This window comes from Hevea brasiliensis, chromosome 7 (genome assembly GCF_030052815.1).
Source record: "Hevea brasiliensis isolate MT/VB/25A 57/8 chromosome 7, ASM3005281v1, whole genome shotgun sequence".
Taxonomy (NCBI): domain Eukaryota; kingdom Viridiplantae; phylum Streptophyta; class Magnoliopsida; order Malpighiales; family Euphorbiaceae; genus Hevea; species Hevea brasiliensis.
This window is the reverse complement of record NC_079499.1, coordinates 97,082,882-97,100,637: the sequence shown is the minus strand read 5'-3', so window position 1 is coordinate 97,100,637 and position 17,756 is coordinate 97,082,882. Positions and strand designations below refer to the sequence as shown.

Here is a 17,756-nt window from a genome sequence, read left to right as displayed (position 1 = left end):
AGTTTATTCTCCTTTTTGAATCACCCCAATTGGAGTTTTGTAGCTCAAGTTATAAGCAAATTACGTTTACTGTTCATGCTGTAGAATTTTTTTTTCTGGCAGATTATTAATTCCAACTTCGTTCAGCAATTTGATCAAGTTAGGTCTATAATTTGGTCTAACTTTCTCATGTGAAATGTTCTACTATGCCTTAGGTTTCCATCGGTTTAAGAATCACCTAAATCGGAGTTTTCTATAGAGAGTTATAGCCATTGAAACATTACTGTTCAAATGGCAAATCTGCAGTCTGCAGATTCAGTGACCCAAATTGGCTCAATAATTTGATTGGGTTAATGGAATAATGTGGGTTGGTGTTCTTCATGAAAGTTTTAGGTCTATATCTCATCTAACCACTGGTAAAATTTTAGGTCATTTGGACCTGCCTAGCTTGAGTTATGACCAAATGAACAAATACTGTTCATTTAGTCAGGTTGTGCAAGGCAGCCTGCGATTTCTCAACTTCGGTCACTTTGTTCACTAGGTTTTAGTCACTTTTTGGGCAGACTTCCTAAATGAAAATTGTGTCATTTAGTGCCTATTTTCATCTCCAATTGGTCCCATATCCATTGGACTTGTAAAATTTTATTTTTGGTCCCTCAAAGGAAATTTTGGTCATCCCGATTTGTAATTAATTCCATATTTCTTCCGACTCCCTAACCTAATTATTTGACTGGCTTAACAGTTATTTTTCATGATTTTCTCTTTTCCACTGTGTTTATAAGGGTCCTAAGGACCGCAGCATCACTTTTTACGCTCGAAATTTGAGTTTAAAATGAATTCGCAGTCGTTCCCGAGAAGGTCACCCATCGCTGTGACTCTCGGCTTGTTTAACTTCTTATATTCTGTTTTTTCTTATTTATACTTAACTAATTGGACATTACTAATTATTTGTGTTTATAGCTTCTCTAGTTGTCTTAAGTGTGGCTCTAATCCTCTTAATTGTCCGGACCGATACCGGTCACCGGAACAGTGAAATCTACCAGGCTATGCAAACGGGAGTATTACACTATTTGGTCGATTTAATTTTTTATTAAAATTATATGATATTCCAATATAAAAATCATTTGAAAGGGTGATAATGAATGATGCATGAATTTGGAAAGTGGTTAATGAATGCTTCTACAAATACTAAAATAATAAAATTTCTAGGAGTGGAGTAGAGCAACCCAATTTCAGAATTTAAAGGTGCATAGATAACATATTTAATTCATTGTACGTATGTTGTGACAAGTTATTATCTCAAAGACATAGTCATCATAGTCAAGGCAATTAGAAGTTATTATCTCATAGACTGGTTAGTGTTGAATTTGAAGAAGCAGCATCTAGCAACAGATTCTTAAACAAAGTCCAAATGAGCTCTACACTGGATATTTAATGGATAGATTTCTTTTTTTCTTTTAGTTGAAACCCCACGTTACAAAATTTCTAATGGGTTGATTTAGGTGGTAAGGAAGATTCATTTAATTTGAAAAGTTTCAGGTTCTCACCAACAAACTTGATGTGGTAGCATATTTATATCCAATTAACCCTATTCACAGAAGTTTACTAAGTTTTGGCCCGATAAAGGTGAAATGAGGATGATTCAGGATGCAACACTTTCTACTAGGTGTGTGGTCAGCCTATATGTCCACCCTTTGTTTGAAAAGTTAAAGTTTTAAATCTCATTATTTATTAATTTTCATTTTGGCCAAATAATGGTAAAAAAAGAAATCTGACTTGTTAATGTTTTTATAAATTTATTTAATTTTTTTAATTCTAATTTTGTAATTTTATTTCACTTTCAAATATTAATGGCAATTTGTCTAAAAAATAAAATTGGAGATGATGTTGCCTAGGTTCCAGCCAATTAGAAAGAATAATAGTTTAAAGAAAGAAAACATGGGAAGTAAGAGTGAAAATGACGGTATTGGCAGATAAAGAAAACAGAGCACAGTATTACTGTCGACTCAAAATCAACATTGTGAGGCGCGCTAGCGCCTTCTTATTGTATTACAACCTTGATATACTGAACAAAACAATAAGCAACTAAATATATATTATCAACAATTTTCTAATGGTTGTTGACCCAGAACTGTTTCTGAAGATAGTTAACCACATTCTTGTCCAATTGGAATGCCTTAGCCAGAACATCAGGGTTAATTGGTGGATTAGATCCAAACACTGCATTTGCAATTGTGATGACTCCTGGATTTTGGCTGCTCAGTCCAGCAATAGCAACTGCATTAGTATTTCCAATGTTGAATTGAAAGTGAATGAGACCAATTGGAAACACAAAAACATCTCCTGCATTTAGAACTTTGGTAATGAGTCGATTGGGGTTTGATGTAACAAAACCCACATACAGGGTGCCTTCCAAGACTACTAGAATCTCTGTGGCACGAGGATGAATGTGTGGTGGGTTTAGGCCTCCGTATGGTGCAAAGTCAATACGAGCTATAGATATACCAAGAGTGTTGAGCCCTGGTATTTTATCAACATTTAAAAGAGTTACATTTGATCCAACTTGATTTGATGTATTTCCTGGGATGTTGAGACCCGAAAGAGAGAAATCGTTTGCTGTTGCAAGCATCGGGTCTCTGCAGAACTTTCCATTCACGAACACTGCATGGAAAATTAAGTTGGGGAATCAATCTCAGATAATAATCTTGTTCAAATTGATGGAAGCTAATAAATTGCATCACATGTATAGATGAAGGAAAAGTGATACTGAAATAGAACACACAACCAACAATGTATGGAATAAATGAGATAGAAAGAAAAAAAAAATTTAATCATACCCCCATCCTTGGGGTCATTGATGGCAACACAAAAGTCTTGAAGAGGACTAGGGTCGAAGGCAAAGGCAAAGGAGGATGACAAAGCCAGTAGGACAAAAGCTACTAGGAAATGAGCTCCTTTCATGTTGTAATTAATTAGGCTAAGCTAGGCTGGATGTCTCTAGATTTTTACACAGGAAGAGTGCTTGAGCTGAGTGGAGATGGGAAATCCTGCATGGGAAACAAGTGTATTTATAGATGGGGTTTGGAGTCATTGACCTAGTCCTACATTAAATTAATGAAGATTTGCTTAAATGGTCTTCAGCAGTTGATTTTTGGTTTTTTCTATTCCGTGGATGAAGCATTCTACAACAACTATACACATTTTTCTTCATGTCTATATACCTTCCTATGCTTACATCAATAAAATTTGGGTTGGAACCAGTCCTTCCTTCTTTCCATGTTTTCGTCTTAGCTAATCAATAGAGTAATTGCAGAGTAACATGTACCCTACAAGTTATTTGTATGACAACAATTCTGGAACAAGCAAAGAGTAATTAAAAGAAAAAGACTGAAATCTTCTTGTTGCCTTTGTAGATGCAATTTTAACATCTATTTTAATTTATAATATGGTTTGTAAAAACATATGGGATGATAAATATATATATATATATATATATATATATATATATATATATGCATATGCAGTGGCAAGTTATTTCTTTAGTTGGGGCAAAGTCAATGCAGTTGAAAGTTATCCACCCTGGATAATGCATGGATTGATTTCTTTACCATTTGGAAAGATCTTTTTTTTTTTTTTTTCCTTCCAAATATTTTAATTTGGGCATAAATGGTTGATATTTGACTTGATTAATTCATACCATAACTTAAATTTTCTTTCAATGAAAAGGTCTATCTATGGTGTGTTCGACTTCACCTCATGGGTTATTTAGTGCACGCTACGCAAAGTTGTTCTTTATTAGTATGATTAAAAATTTACTAGAGCAGAATAAGAAACAAAAATAGGGAAAAAAATATAAAAAAGAAATTGAAAAACTTACTTGTTCCAAGCTGATTGAATTATATTTTGGAAGCTATACAAAAAATGTTTATTTAGAGTTGCTGTAGAATGGTTCATCTATAAAATTAAATGAATAATAAAAAAAAGAAATAGAATAGCATTGTTGCAAGACTAAGGAAAAAAAATCCAAGACTAAGCAATTCCCAGTTATATACAAGAAAAATGAAAATTAAAGACGAAATGCAAAGATTTCAAAACTTTTAAATAATGTCTCCAAATATTAATGGGAATGAAAAAATATCATCACATAAAATATTGTTATATCTACCTAAGTTTTTTTTGGAACAAATTAAGGTTCGTCCTATGAGATGACTATTTTACAATGCAAAAAGTGTTATTAATGAAAATATAATGATTAAAATTATTTTTAATTTAAAAATAGTTTTATTTAATTAGAAATATTTTACTAGACGTCTCTAATTGTTTTTTCATCATTACGCTTTTCTATTTTCACTTAGAATGTGTATCAATCAATTAGTGATGTTTTGGACTTAATTCAATTAATTTGAACATTGATCTAAGAATTAAATAAATAAAATTATTATTTTTGAATAAATTCAACATTTTAACATAAAATGACTCACAATTTAAAATAATCTACAATTTTTTTTATGGTGACCCGATGAATAATTTGGATTTTTATTGAGATAAAATTTGAGATCATAAACTTCAAACAAGATGTGATTTAACATCCATTTCCTTTTTCAAGTAATATTTCAATGGGATTTTTGTCAATTTAATTTTTTTAATAAAAATTAAATTAACTTCCAATATAAAAATTATTTTAAAAGGTGATAGAATTTGGAAAGTAGTTAATGACTGCTTCTTCAAATACTAAAATAATAAATTTTGCGGAAGAAAGTGGAGTAGTAAAGCAATCCAATTTCAGACATTATAGGTACATATTTAATTAATTATACATATGATGTGACAAGTTATTTTCTCAGAGACATGGTCATAGTCAAGGCAATTGGTGTTGGATTTGAAGCAGCATCTAATAATAGATTCATAAACAAAGTCTTCAACTATAAGGGTTTTATTGATTTTTCAGTGTGGTAAAATATTTATGTCTAATTAATCTCGTCTAAATATTCTAAGATATAGTTCTGACATAGGTAAGGTTATGTGATCAGCATATTTGTACACCATTTTTTTCTTTAAAAACAAGTGTATGATTTAAACCTCATTATTTATTAATATTCATTTTGATCTAATGACAGTAATATATTTTTTAATGTTTTTGTAAATTTTATTCCTTCTTTTTATTCTAGTTTTGTAATTTTATTTCACTTTCAATTACTAATTGCAATTTGTCTAAAAAATAAAATTGGAGATAATGTTGCCTACATTGCAGCCAATTAGAAAGAATAACTTGGAGATAAAGAGCTTAAACAATCTGCAGTATTATTGTGGACTCAACATCAACGCTGAGAGGCGTATTACTGCCTCCTTATTGTGTTACAGGTCAAAACAATATGGAAAGTTGCTAAATATATATTATCAACCACTTTCTAATGGTTGTTGACCCAGAATTGTTTCTGAAGATAGTTCACCACATTCTTGTCCAATTGGAATGCCTTGGCCAGAACATCAGGGTTAATTGGTGGATTGGATCCAAATACTGCATTTGCAATTGTGATGACTCATGGATTTTGGCTGCTTAGTCCAGCAATAGCAACTGCATTAGTATTTCCAATGTTGAATTGAAAGTGAATGAGACCAATTGGAAAAACAAAAACATCTCCTGCATTTAGAACTTTGGTAATGAGGCGATTGGGGTTTGATGTGACAAAACCGACATACAGGGTGCCTTCCAGGACTACTAGAATCTCTGTGGCACGAGGATGAATGTGTGGTGGGTTTAGGCCTCCGTATGGCGCAAAGTCAATGCGAGCTATAGATATACCAAGAGTGTTGAGTCCTGGAATTTTGTCAACATTTATAAGAGTCACATTTGATCCAACTTGATTTCATGTATTTCCTGGGATGTTGAGACCAGAAAAAGAGAAATCGTTTGCTGTTGCAAGCATCGGGTCTCTGCAGAACTTTCCATTCACGAACACTGCATCGAAAATTAATTGTGTAAATCAATCTCAGTTAATAGTCTTGTTCAAATGGATGGAAGCTAATAAACTACATCACATATATAGATAAAGTAAAAGTGATACTGAATAGAACACACCATCCAGAATTTACAGAAGAAAAGAGAAAGAAGAAAAGTTAATCATAGAAATCACATCACATACCACCATCCTTGGGGTCATTGGTGGCAACACAAAAGTCTTGAAGAGGACTAGGGTCGAAGGCAAAGGCAAAGGAAGAAGACAAAGCCAGAAGGACAAAAGCTACAAGGAAATGAGCTCCTTTCATGTTGTAATTAACTAGGCTAGGCTGGATGTCTTTAGCTTTTTACTCTGTGAGACAGCTTGAGCTGAGTGTGGGTTGGAAATCTTGCATGGGAAACAAGTGTATTTATAGATGGGTTTGGAGTTATTGAAGTAGACCCTTTTTTTTTTGATAAATCCGATTTTATTAAGAACAAGTCCTTGTTATCTGCGCAGTCCAAGAAATTAATGAATAATTGCTTAATTGGTCTTCAGTGGTTAATCTTTGTTTTTCATTTCTATGGATGAACTATTCTACAACAACTAATTTTTCTTCGTGCCTAATAAATTCCATGCTTACATCAATACGATATGGGTAGTCCTTCCTTCCTTAATCCATGTTTTCTTCTTTAGTTGATTAATGTGGAGTAATTGCAGAGTGACATGTATCCTACAAGTTACTAGCACATCAACAATTCTGGAAGGAGTAAAGAGTAGTTGAAAATAAAAAGACTATAATTTTCTTGTTGGGAACCCAGTTAATGACATTGTAGGCACAATTTGAACATCTATTGCCTATTGGAATACTCCCAGAGTATGTGGGATGGGGAGTTATGTACTGGAGACGTGTAGTTAATCAAGTTGAAAGGGCCTTAAAAGTTCTTGTTTAACAAGATTTGAAGAATAGGCCAACATATTAGGTACTTAAAAAAAAAAAAAAAAAAAAAAAAATCACCTTGTCATAACCCCGCCCCACCCCCCAACCCCCATCCCCCACCCACGCCACCCCACATGCCCCCCACCCATAGGCTTGGACGCTTATTGCCCTATATCCTCAGGCATATCTTAAGAAGACCTTAGCAATAAAAGCGTCCTATATATGAGTTCCCCTCCATTTCAGGCCCTTCTATCTATCCATTTATGGTGCCATAATCCACAAGCTTCTCAGGCAATTAGAGGAAATTAACGTGAAATGACAACTTGCAAAAATGCCGAGAATGAATTTCACCAATAACAATTATTAGTTTGGCAAGTAAATTAGTGCCTCCTGCAGTTAGATGTAAGCAACTGCAGAAGATTCAAGATCGATGTCAAATTGCCAGATCTGGCTTCACATATTCATACATTGAAGTAAGATGGTTCACTTATTAGATTTTCTAGATGATGATGATGATTGGATGGATCATAATGACATTGAATTGTATGATCATAATCATGGCTGCTGTCTGGTTCGGAATTGAAAGCTGACCGATCTAACTCAGAATCCAAACCGGTAAACTTTGATTGACCAAAACCAGTCAGTCCGGTTCAGGCGAAAATTGATAGTTACATTGATAAAAAGCCTTCGACTAGGCAACGAGGATAATATTATCATTCACAATTATGATTTTGGATTATTCATTCTTGAGTTAGCACTTATATTGTGGCTTTATATATTAGTATGTTTAAGAGAGACAGAAGTACTTAAACAAACTGCATTCTATAATGTATTAATCAACGTGGAGAGGCATAAAGGAACCTCTTTATTATGTTACAACCATTTATAATGATCAAAACAATATGGAAAATTTCTAAAAATCATCAACTGCATTCTCCAATGGTAGTTGATTTAGAATTGTTTCTGAAGATAGTTCACCACATTCTTGTCCAATTGGAATGCCTTGGTAAGAACATCTGGGTTAATTGGTGGATTAGATCCAAACACTGCATTTGCAATTGTGATAACTCCTGGATTTTGGCTGCTCAATCCAGCAATAGCAACTGCATTAGTTTCACCAATGTTGAACTGAAAGTGAATGAGACCAATTGGAAACACAAAAACATCTCCTGCAGTTAGAATTTTGGTAATGAGGCGGTTGGGGTTTGACGTGACAAAACCCACATAGAGGGTGCCTTTCAAAACTACTAGGATTTCTGTGGCACGAGGATGAGTGTGGGGTGGGTTTAGGCCTCCATATGGTGCAAAGTCAATACGGGCTAATGATATACCAAGAGTGTTGAGTCCTGGTATTTTGTCAACATTTAGAAGAGTTACATTTGATCCAACTTGATTTGATGTATTTCCTGGAATGTTGAGACCCGAAAAAGAGAAGTCATTTGCCGTTGCAAGCATTGGGTCCTTGCAGAATTTCCCATTCACAAGCACTGCATGCAAAATTACGTTGGTTAACAGTAAATTAAGAACAACAATTAAAAATGGGGACAATCTCAGGTAATCTACTTCAAATTAATGGAACAAATCTAACATATGGGGAAAAAAGAAAAAGAAAGCAATTAGATGGAAATTAATCTAGAAATGCACATCACATACCACCATCCTTGGGGTCATTGATTGCAACACAAAAGTCTTGAAGAGGGCTAGGGTCGAAGGCAAAGGCAAACGAGGAAGATAAAGCCAGGAAGACAAAAGCTACAAGGAAATAAGCTCCTTTCATGTTGTAGTTAATTAGGCTAGGCTGGATTTCTCTAGCTTTTTACTCAGGAAGATTGCTTGAGCTTAGTGGTGCTTGTGAATAATTTTGCAAGGGAAACAAGTGTATTTATATATAGATGGGAGTCATTGACCTAGTCTGCAGTACAGGAAACAAATGAAGACTTGTTTAATTAGTCTTCAATGGTTTATTCTTTTAGTATTTTATTCCATGGACGAACCATTCTACAACAACTATGCACATTTTTCATTGTTTAACTTCGATCCTATGCCTACATCAATACAATTTGGCTTGGAATTAGTCCATTTTCCGCATTTTCCATTCTTCATCGATATAATTTGTTAAGAATTGTTCAATGACTTCCATCTATAAATAAATCTTTTATCCATGCAAGATATATATCCCATCCCTCACCTCTAATTATAAGACTCTTTGAGATCAGTTTAGCTATACAGAGACAAAGCCTAATTACAATGAAAGGAGGAGCTCATTTCCTTGTTGGTTTTGTCCTTCTGGCTTTGGCTTCATCATTTGCCTCTGCCTATGACCCTAGTCCCCTTCAAGACTTCTGCGTGGCCATTAAGGACGCCAAGGATGGCGGTATGTCACTTGTCCCTTCTTTAAATTTCCTTGAGTTTGTGCCTCCTCTAGAACATACCTTAATATATACTATGTTGATAGCCTACCTGCATGATAGATGATATATTTACTTTACTCAATCAATTATTATGTATTAACTTTGCTATTTTTCATGCAGTCTTTGTCAATGGAAAATTCTGCAAGGACTCAATGCTTGTAACAGCAAATGATTTCTCCTTTTCGGGTCTTAATATTGCTGGAAACACATCAAATCAAGTTGGATCAAATGTAACTCTCTTAAATGTTGATAAAATACCAGGACTCAACACTCTTGGTATATCCTTAGCTCGTATTGATTTCGCACCATATGGAGGTCTAAACCCACCCCACACTCATCCTCGTGCTACAGAAATTCTAATAGTCTTGGAAGGCACCCTGTATGTGGGTTTTGTGACATCAAACCCCAATCGCCTCATTACCAAAGTTCTGAATGCAGGAGATGTTTTTGTGTTTCCAATTGGTCTCATTCACTTCCAATTCAATATTGGAAAAACTAATGCAGTAGCTATTGCTGCATTGAGCAGTCAAAACCCAGGAGTCATCACAATTGCAAATGCAGTGTTTGGATCAAATCCACCAATTAACCCTGATGTTCTCACAAAGGCATTCCAACTCGACAAGAATGTGGTGAACTATCTTCAGAAACAATTCTAGACCAACAAGAACAACCATTAGTTAAGGAGTCACATAAACAGCATTGTGATTGACATCATATCTGTCAAGTTTTTATATTATTGTTACAATTACCATTGTTGTAATATAATAAGGAGCAGATTATCTCCATATTGATTTTCGATTTGGGTTTTAAATATTCTTGTGAGATGGCAGTTTCTTACTTCTTCATAGAACAGTTATACCAATATCCAAATTAAGCTCAACAAAAGTGCTAATTGATAAAGCCCACAAATGAGAGCCTATGTGGCTCTTGATTTGTTAATTGGATATTCCCTAATTAAAAGAGTTGAAATTAAATTCATTGAATTTTTTACAATTCAAATTTCTTCCTTATTCTTATAATTAATAAAATGTATCCTTCAATTTTTATTTTTTATTGTTTATAAATAAATATATATATATATATATATATATAAATTTTTATGATTAAAATTCTTATAATTAATCAGTATCCTACGATTTACCCATTTTATTAAATTGATTTGAGATTTTTCTTTATTTGAGAATATGTGACGTAATGCCATTAGCATTTAAAGAATAAAGTGATTAATAGCGTCAAACATGTGCTAATTTAGTGCTGACATTACGCACATTAGCGATTTGAAATCTAAGTATAAAAAACTGAAAATACAGATCTTGTAAATATTAAAAAAGAAAAAATGAAAATTCAAATATTAAATGTTAAAAGTTTACTTTTCCCTAAAAAATGTGAATGTTCATTCCAAATTATTATCAATCATTTTCTCTTTTAAAAATTTTCCCATTCCTCTTTTACCTTACTTCTCCAGTTAATTTACACTGTAACACTTAGAAATTTTTAAAATAAATTTTAAAGATTAAAAATATTATTTATTAAATTTATTAGATAAAAAAATTCAAAACTTTTAGAATATTCACAATTATAGTCAAAATATATTTTAAAAATAAGGATTAAATTGAATTTAAAAAAGAAAATTGAAGATATGCAGAAGTTGGAAAACTAAAATCACATGCCCAATCATATTACTGTTAGCAATATGCTTTGCATGATATATAGGTGAGTTCATTTTGTCTCACATGTTAAATTTCAGAAGAATTGTATTTACATTACAATTAGATCTGATTGAAATTCGAACTCAAAATCTCACATTTTAAATAAGGGTGAGCATTCGGTTAACCGAGTAAAAAAGAATCAAATTTTTAACTAATCGAATTATTAATTGGCTCTAAAAATATTAAACGAACCCAATTGAAATTGAGAGAAAATCGAAATTAACTGAAATTGAAAAATTTTGATTGGTTATCGGTTATAATCGAATTAACCGAAAAAAAATAAAAAATATATTTTATATTATTAATTATTTAATAAAATATTAATAAAATTATATTTATATTCTTTTTTATTTATAAAAAATAATAAATATAATTTAATATTTTAAGATAATAATTATAAGTTAAATATTATTATAAAATCATAAAAATAATAATTATAAATAATATAATATTAATAAAATTATAATTAATATATTAATTAATTAATTAAAATTTGATCAATTTGATTAGTTCAGTTACCAAATTAAAAGTAATCGAATCGATAGTTGAAAACTAAAAATTTTTATTATTATTAATAAAAAATTAAATCAAATTAAATTTACTCTTGTAAAAATAATTAAATTTTATCGATTCAGTTTAAATATTCAATTATAACTGTATAATTCACACCCTAATCTTAAAGACCACTTTATTTTTAAATAAAAAAAATAAGCTTAATATAAAAGAAAATGTTGGTATTGTTATTATCTTGCTTTTAGTTAATTGAATAAGCTTACTTCCTAAAAGACGAAGTCCACTACCACTTTCCTTCCAATATAATTGACCTGAAATGCTTCTACACCTTTATTTGGGAAGAGATTTTTTTTAAGTAATAAAAGATTTTTTAAAGTTTAAAAACCCTTAAATTAAAGTAGAATAATTATGAACTCAAATTTATATAAAAATAAATTTAATAATTTTTAAATTAAAAATTTAGTATAAAATTTATTAAATTAATAATTTTAATATTTAAATTATACATGCTTTCATTAGTTATAAAAAAAATTTGAAATAAATATTTAATATAAAATTGGGCCAAATGATTGAAACAGTGCAAAACTTTTGTAAGCTTTTTCAGTTAATTGTAATCTGGAGTTGGTCTACCAATTACATTTGGAAACGTGGAAACAATTTGCACAACTAATTCTTTATGTAGGTTTATCAAAAAACTAGGAAATTCTCCATATTAATGTATGTAATTATAAATCATTTTAATTCATATTTTTTAATTTTAATTTATATATATATTTTTAATTTTAATATATAAAAATAATATAACATTTTAAACTTACATATTATACTCTTATATTATTTTTATTTTTATTATTTTTTTTATCATACGTTTTAATCAATATATATATTTACTTATTATAGTATCAATAGGGTAATTATTAAATAATTTATAACTTTCACATAATAAAAGTTTGATAAGTGTTAGACTCTGTCCATATTAACTACGTGACAATAATATCAAAGGGAATACCACGTAACAAATTATGAGAAATATTTTACTATTATATATAGATATAGATATAGATATAGATTATATTTTTTGGACCCAATCAAAATAAAAATTACCTACCCAAATTCGAAACTAGATTAATATAAATTCAACCCTATTTCAATTTTGACTCTTTATAACTTGAATCTATTCCAAATTCAATTATTACTATTAAAAAAATACCTAAATTTATTTAATTTTATATATTTTAATTAATAATCTACATAAAAATATTTTTTATTAATAATTTATATTTTAAAATTTTAATAATTATATAAAATATTTAAATTTTATTTTATTTAAAATAAAATATATAAAAATTTATAAGTTCTATTATAAAAAATATATATTTTATATTTAATTAATTATTTATATAAACTAGTTAAATAATAAATATCTAACGTGCAAAACTTAAATATATCATAAATATTATTTTTTAAATATAAATTTATTTTAAATTTATATTATATGATAATTAAATCTATTTTATTAAGATTTTATCAAATTGAGTATTTTTAAAAATTTGAATAATTGTCATCCCAATTAAAATTAAAAAGAAATACTTTTTTAATTTAATATTATTTAAAAAATTTAATAATTATTAAATTTAATATTTATATTAAAATGTGAGTATAATTACTTGAAATTATAGAAAAATAATAAAAATTTCAATGAAAATATTTAACGTAATTTTCTTTTGATTATTTAACCGTTGACGCTCGGCATGGGAAAGTTTGACTGATGAGCTCACTCCCCTTGCACGCTCAAATTTTAATTTTCAATCCCAATTTCTAGCTGCAAATGCCAATCCCGTAAAACGACGACGCTTAGCCTGACCCCTGTACCCTCTCTTTGTCAAGATTCTATCAGTCGCCAACTCAGTCTTCAGTATTCACTAATTCAGTCCACAGTAAAAAAAATCAAATACCTGGTCGGTGGGTCGGTCCCTCTCTTTTCAGTTGAAAGAAAAAGATATAGAAAAGCAAGGTGCAGAAAGAGAAAGTGCGGGAAAGTGCGAGAAAAAGCGAAAGTAAATTTTAGTTGACGGATTTCCACTACACAACTCAACCAGATTGCGGAATTTAGGTTTTTATGCTACTAGGTTGGTGATTGGACTCCGGAGATGGCGAGCCCGGTCACTCCTAGTACGGGTAGACCTTTATCGATAACGCCTGGTGCCAGGGTTTTGAAGACCCCACTCAGCGACGAGACTATCTGGAAACGGCTCAAGGAGGCAGGGTTTGATGAGGACTCCATTAGAATAAGAGACAAAGCTGCTCTCATAGCTTATATCGCGAAACTTGAATCTGAGGTTTGCTTTTCTTGCGTTTTGTAACTTTCTTTAATCATAGAAATTTCGGTGCTTCTTTCAGTTTCATTTTCTGTTTTTAGCATGTTGGATTTTTTTTTTTTTTTTTTTTTTTTTTTGCGATAATTCTCGTTGTTTATATGATTTAGAATAAGAAAAAATATATATAATTATAAGAGAAAAATGATAATTTTGTATATAAAAAATTTGAATTACAAAATTTTAAATTTGGATGTTGAAGGTTGAACATTGAATCCTGCTTTATTGAGTTAGTTTAGTTCTAAGTTCTTTCAATTTGAAAAATAAAAATGAAACATTGCATAGGTGGAAAATCTTGTTTCTTTCTTATTGTAACCAAATGAAGGGGTAAGAAACTATCCAGACTCCTGCTAATCGAAAGACTTGAAAAAAAAAAAAATAAAAAGGAAGAATGTTGATTGCTAGCTGAGTAGTTTACATAGTTATTAGAGGCGCCGCAAGGCTTCAACTCTAGCTCCTCTAGAATTTGTAACGCTCTAGAATGACCTGCCTTCTTTATTTCCACCTTCCGCTAGCATTTCATTGACAAAAAGTACTACTACTCATCTCAAAATTTATTGATCTACCTGATATTGATACACTGGGAAATTTTCAAATTTTCAAAATTAGTATTGCTAGTGATAGTTAGTTGCCAAATCTCATCAAACCATCACTACTAGGACCACAAATCTCCCATATTTCCATTTTAAATACTAACACTCTCTTATTATCTTTATATCTTTAAAAAAAATATATATTGCAACTACACCCATTTTAAGATCTATGCCAAGGAAAAAAGGAAAAACATCATCCACTAACTTGAGAACTAAATAATAATACTCTTTTAGAACTTAAAGTTGAGGAAGATGATGAAGATATTGATTTGAAGATAAGTATGAAGAGTATGAAGGTGTAGAAGAAGATGAAGAAGATTATGATGCTAATCTTGATGAAAATAGAAGAATAGTTATTTTACGATTGCTTGACTTTAATTTTGAGACATTTAAAGAGTATTCAAGTTTTAATATATTAGTATTTGAATTTTGCCAAAAAAAAAATTATTACTTGAATGTTTATTAGTTATTATTATTTTTAGTTTTTTATTATTTGAAGTTTATTGGAGTATTCACATTTATTTGACTTTTATGATTTTTTTTTTTGCACCTCACCTTGCCAAGCGTGCGCTTGGGCATTGCGTCAAGGCTCCAGGACCCTAGGCGCTTTAGTGCGCCTTGAGTCTTTCATACTTATGGCAGTTTATTGGTATTTTTGTGCAAAAACTATTGCACATTTGAGCTATTGAAACCAATTTTCTTTGAAAATTTGGAACTTCAATCGATTATAGGGGAAGAGCGACATAAATAAATGAATCATGGCTTTGAGAATTTCACAATCACAATTATATTCCAGTGGTCTTAATAGTCATGCATGACATTTCAATCATATATAAATTGTAACTAGGGGTAGTGATCAATTATGGTGGGCCAAATAATTAGCTTTAAAAATGGACTAAAAATGTGAAGAATGATTTTAGTTGTTAGAGAAGAAGTTAAGTGCATTCTGTTCATAATTATTCAACAATTGATAGATATGGTCTAATTTGTTTTGCTTATTTGTAGCAGCATTACTGGATCAAGGAGAGTTAAAAAGTCACTACTTGAAAAATTATTCATCAGGAGAAATGTTTCAGTAATGGTTTAAAACTCATGTTTTATGCTTTTATCATTTATTCTAGACTTGCATCTGATTCAGGCCTTGCGTCGTCTTCCTTTGAGGTTTATGGGAAAATGAAAAATAGAATGATCAGAGCAGATCTTATTATCATGCGGCCAGTTATAGTAAAATGTCAGCCAATATGCTATACTTGTGTTTGATTTTACATTGGGTGTAATCCTTGTTGTAATCGAATTTTTAATTTATTTTAAGCCCGCAACTAATGGTTTAATGGAAAGGTGGATTAAATGTTCCCTTTCTGTTAGGCTTCATTATGTAATAGAGACTTAAATTCTGGAGAGATTCTAGCTAGATTTGGCAACGATATTCTTGCTTCACTGTGTTTCTGAACAGTGTCACTTAATGTAGATCTTTGACCTTCAACACCACATGGGTCTTCTCATATTGGAAAGAAATGATTTTACTTCAAAATTTGAGCAGATCAAAGCCTCTTCTGAAGCAGCTGAACTAAAACAAAAGCGTGATCAAGCTGCACACTTGTCTGCTTTAGCTGAAGCAAGAAAACGAGAAGAAAGTTTAAAGAAGGCTTTGGGAGTTGAGAAAGAGTGTATGACAAGTGTAAGATTTTCATTAGGTTCTTCCTTATTCTTTTGTCATCTCTATCCGTATAATTCTTATTGTTTTCTTATGGATTTTATAGATTGAGAAGGCCTTGCATGAGATGCGTGCTAAATCTGCTGAAACCAAGTTTGCTGCTGAATGTAAATTGGCTGATGCATGTAGTATGGTTGAAGATGCGCAGAAAAAATACATGGATTCTGAGGCAAAACTGCTTGCTGCAGAAGCTTTACAAGCAGAAGCTAGCCAGTATCGTCGAGCTGCAGAAAGAAAGCTCCAGGAAGTTGAAGAACGTGAAGATGATCTTGGCAGGCGTGTCACCGCTTTCAAAGCTGAGTATGTATTTTATTCATCCTTTTACTGTCTAAACTATAGTTAGTCAACGAAATTTGAGTGGAGCAGATGCAGATGGATGTGATGGTCTCTGGTGCACTTCAGTTTGCTGGCATATTTTTTTCTCTCACTCATTAGAGAAAGAATGATACTGTCAAGGGAAATTAGATTTTGGGATTATTTTGATATAGTTCTTAATTATGAAATTCATTGTTTTTCTTGTAAATTTTCTGTTTAGCAAGTTTAGAGTTTTAGTAGTATTTAGGATTTTCAATAATTGTGATTGGGAATATTAGACTGCTTTTAGTCATGTTAAATGGCGATGACCTTGGGCATTTTACATTATGGCAAAATGATCTGAACAGGCATATTGATACATTTATCCTGGTTTTGAATTCTAAGTGATGCATAATTTGTCATATAAAATGGCAATAACCTTGCCAAAGGTTGCTTTTGGTCTTTCAGTTGTTAGGTTCTTTTAGTAATGTTGTTAACTTGTGATCCCTTCATATCTTAGTTGTGATGCAAAAGAGAAGGAGATTGTTATTGAGAGACAAACTTTGAGTGAGAGACAGAAAGTTCTGCACCAGGAACATGAAAGGTTACTTGATGGACAAGCTTTGCTCAATCAGAGGGAGGATTATGTTGCTAGCAAATGTCAAGAGCTAAATCGTCTGGAAAAGGAGTTGGAGAACTCAAAAACAAGGATTGAGAAGGAACTTAGAGACTTGCATGACAAGAAATCCAACTTGGAGCTGACTGTGGCTTCCTCAACTCAAAGAGAAGCAGTTATATTTTCAATTTTTTAAATATCAGTGTGAATTGCTGTCCTATTAAATTGTTCCTGAGTTTCTTGAAAAAAAAATATTTATTTCAGTTTTCTTTTGGGTGAATGTAGGCTGTTATTGAGAGGGAAGCTCTACTAAACAAGAGAGAGCAAGAGTTACTTGATTTTCAAGAAAAACTGACAGGCAAGGAATCTGTAAGTTATTCTATCTTAACCTCCATTTTTATTGGAATAAAAATATGGTGTGCAGTAAACAATGGGCTTTATTACCAATATGAATGCTTATACCTCTTTTATTTATTTATGTTTCATTGTGAGATTGCGAATGGACAATGCAGGTTGAAATTCGGAAAGTTATTGCCAATCATGAGATTGTTCTGAAAACAAGAAAGTCAGAATTAGAAGCTGAGTTGGAGATGAACTGCAAATTGGTGGAAGATGAAATTGAGGCCAAGAGACGAGCTTGGGAATTGAGGGAGTTGGATCTTAAATGACGGGA

The 17,756-nt window shown here is 31.4% G+C and overlaps 4 protein-coding genes and 1 pseudogene across 4 annotated transcripts; 2 read left to right on the top strand and 3 right to left on the bottom strand.

The window, feature by feature from the left end:
- Positions 1 to 1,936: 1,936 nt before the first annotated feature.
- On the bottom strand, positions 1,937 to 2,981 carry LOC110644236 (germin-like protein subfamily 1 member 17). The gene is made up of 2 exons (XM_021796932.2): positions 2,817 to 2,981; positions 1,937 to 2,640 (listed from the first exon to the last, which is right to left on the bottom strand). The coding sequence occupies exons 1-2, from the start codon at positions 2,938 to 2,940 to the stop codon at positions 2,090 to 2,092; spliced, it is 675 nt and encodes a 224-aa protein (XP_021652624.1). The 5' UTR covers positions 2,941 to 2,981; the 3' UTR covers positions 1,937 to 2,089.
- A 2,406-nt stretch (positions 2,982 to 5,387) lies between these two features.
- LOC131181702 (germin-like protein subfamily 1 member 13) lies at positions 5,388 to 6,267 on the bottom strand (annotated as a pseudogene).
- A 1,381-nt stretch (positions 6,268 to 7,648) lies between these two features.
- LOC131181701 (germin-like protein subfamily 1 member 7) lies at positions 7,649 to 8,697 on the bottom strand. Its single transcript, XM_058150541.1, has 2 exons — positions 8,512 to 8,697; positions 7,649 to 8,345 (listed from the first exon to the last, which is right to left on the bottom strand). The coding sequence occupies exons 1-2, from the start codon at positions 8,633 to 8,635 to the stop codon at positions 7,810 to 7,812; spliced, it is 660 nt and encodes a 219-aa protein (XP_058006524.1). The 5' UTR covers positions 8,636 to 8,697; the 3' UTR covers positions 7,649 to 7,809.
- Positions 8,698 to 9,044: 347 nt separating this feature from the next.
- Positions 9,045 to 10,064, top strand: LOC131181564 (germin-like protein subfamily 1 member 7). The gene is made up of 2 exons (XM_058150245.1): positions 9,045 to 9,232; positions 9,390 to 10,064. Exons 1-2 carry the CDS (start codon positions 9,106 to 9,108, stop codon positions 9,923 to 9,925), a joined length of 663 nt encoding a protein of 220 aa, XP_058006228.1. The 5' UTR covers positions 9,045 to 9,105; the 3' UTR covers positions 9,926 to 10,064.
- A 3,373-nt stretch (positions 10,065 to 13,437) lies between these two features.
- On the top strand, positions 13,438 to 17,735 carry LOC131181563 (protein CROWDED NUCLEI 4-like). The gene is made up of 5 exons (XM_058150244.1): positions 13,438 to 13,830; positions 15,928 to 16,137; positions 16,220 to 16,473; positions 16,988 to 17,452; positions 17,596 to 17,735. The coding sequence occupies exons 1-4, from the start codon at positions 13,642 to 13,644 to the stop codon at positions 17,277 to 17,279; spliced, it is 945 nt and encodes a 314-aa protein (XP_058006227.1). The 5' UTR covers positions 13,438 to 13,641; the 3' UTR covers positions 17,280 to 17,452; positions 17,596 to 17,735.
- The last annotated feature ends 21 nt before the right edge of the window (positions 17,736 to 17,756 follow it).

What these genes read in the sequence shown, in the direction of transcription:
- LOC110644236 (XM_021796932.2), bottom strand. Translation starts at nt 2,940, where the DNA reads ATGAAAGGAGCTCATTTCCTAGTAGCTTTTGTCCTACTGGCTTTGTCA. An exon ending in CAATGACCCCAAGGATGGGG is followed by an intron (nt 2,641 to 2,816) that starts GTATGATTAAAT and finishes TTTTCCATGCAG; the next exon opens with TGTTCGTGAATGGAAAGTTC.
- LOC131181701 (XM_058150541.1), bottom strand. Translation starts at nt 8,635, where the DNA reads ATGAAAGGAGCTTATTTCCTTGTAGCTTTTGTCTTCCTGGCTTTATCT. An exon ending in CAATGACCCCAAGGATGGTG is followed by an intron (nt 8,346 to 8,511) that starts GTATGTGATGTG and finishes TTTTGCATGCAG; the next exon opens with TGCTTGTGAATGGGAAATTC.
- LOC131181564 (XM_058150245.1), top strand. Translation starts at nt 9,106, where the DNA reads ATGAAAGGAGGAGCTCATTTCCTTGTTGGTTTTGTCCTTCTGGCTTTG. An exon ending in TAAGGACGCCAAGGATGGCG is followed by an intron (nt 9,233 to 9,389) that starts GTATGTCACTTG and finishes TTTTTCATGCAG; the next exon opens with TCTTTGTCAATGGAAAATTC.
- LOC131181563 (XM_058150244.1), top strand. Translation starts at nt 13,642, where the DNA reads ATGGCGAGCCCGGTCACTCCTAGTACGGGTAGACCTTTATCGATAACG. An exon ending in AGAAAGAGTGTATGACAAGT is followed by an intron (nt 16,138 to 16,219) that starts GTAAGATTTTCA and finishes TGGATTTTATAG; the next exon opens with ATTGAGAAGGCCTTGCATGA. An exon ending in GTCACCGCTTTCAAAGCTGA is followed by an intron (nt 16,474 to 16,987) that starts GTATGTATTTTA and finishes TTCATATCTTAG; the next exon opens with TTGTGATGCAAAAGAGAAGG.